Source organism: Telopea speciosissima, unplaced genomic scaffold, assembly GCF_018873765.1.
Source record: "Telopea speciosissima isolate NSW1024214 ecotype Mountain lineage unplaced genomic scaffold, Tspe_v1 Tspe_v1.0257, whole genome shotgun sequence".
Classification (NCBI taxonomy): domain Eukaryota; kingdom Viridiplantae; phylum Streptophyta; class Magnoliopsida; order Proteales; family Proteaceae; genus Telopea; species Telopea speciosissima.
The window spans coordinates 9553-10395 of record NW_025317593.1 but is presented as its reverse complement, the minus strand read 5'-3'; the positions used below and the strand labels follow the sequence as shown (position 1 = coordinate 10395).

The following is an 843-nucleotide window of genomic DNA, read 5'->3' as shown; positions in this document are numbered from 1 at the left end:
ATTAATTGGCAGTTTGAGATCTATAAATAGGAATCATTTATGGTAATCGTACATATATTACCAATTGGTATTTTCTGAACGCAGCCTGGAAATTTCATTTTATTGGTCCAACCATAAATTATTCTAATGGATAATATTGATCCCCCAAAAAAGGATCTACTTAATAATTCTACTTCACGCTCCAAATTTTGATGGTTCAATCAATCTTTATTGCTTTATTGGGCGAAACAGAGGATATCTCGATCGGGGAGAGAACGGGTAATCCCATATGACCCAATATGTCTGACAAGTCGCACTATACGTCAACCCAAACTGCATCTTCCTCCCCGGGACTACGAAAAGGACTTTGGAACACCAATAGGCATTAAATGAAAGAAAGGGGTTAAGTGTTATACTTCACTTTGATGTGGAAACGTAAGAATGTATTGTCTTCATAATATTGCCGTTTAGCGTATTTTATCCATAGATTGGAAAGTTCGTAGAGGAAGACAGAATGAAGAAAGGAAATTTTTATGAATGGGTTATTGAATGATGAGCAAGTATCTACGCATTCGCTCATAGAAAGGGGCCAACCCCATTGCGTATTGGTACTTATCGGGTGAACAGATCTGCTTCTCTTTGTTCCTACGTGTTCCATTATTACCAACGGAATGGAATAAATATTCACCCTTGCTCCGAAATAATTCAGTGAAAAGGGAGGTTCAGCAGTATAGTCTTTTCCAATGTGATAAAGTTACAAGGTGTCTATTTTTATTTGATAAAGGGTATTTGGCGGGGGCTTTGCCTTGGGGGCACGTTCATACTGTCGGCTTGAATGATCCCGGTCGCTTGCTTTCTGTTCAT

At 38.6% G+C, this 843-nt stretch overlaps 1 protein-coding gene across 1 annotated transcript in view; it reads right to left on the bottom strand.

Moving 5' to 3' along the window:
• Positions 1–733: 733 nt before the first annotated feature.
• Positions 734–843, bottom strand: part of LOC122647885 (50S ribosomal protein L14, chloroplastic-like) — a 585-nt gene continuing 475 nt past the window's right edge. Inside the window, exon 2 of the mRNA XM_043841189.1 lies at positions 734–835. Within this exon, the coding sequence (XP_043697124.1) occupies positions 734–835 (102 nt within the window). The remainder of the gene's footprint in view (positions 836–843) is intronic.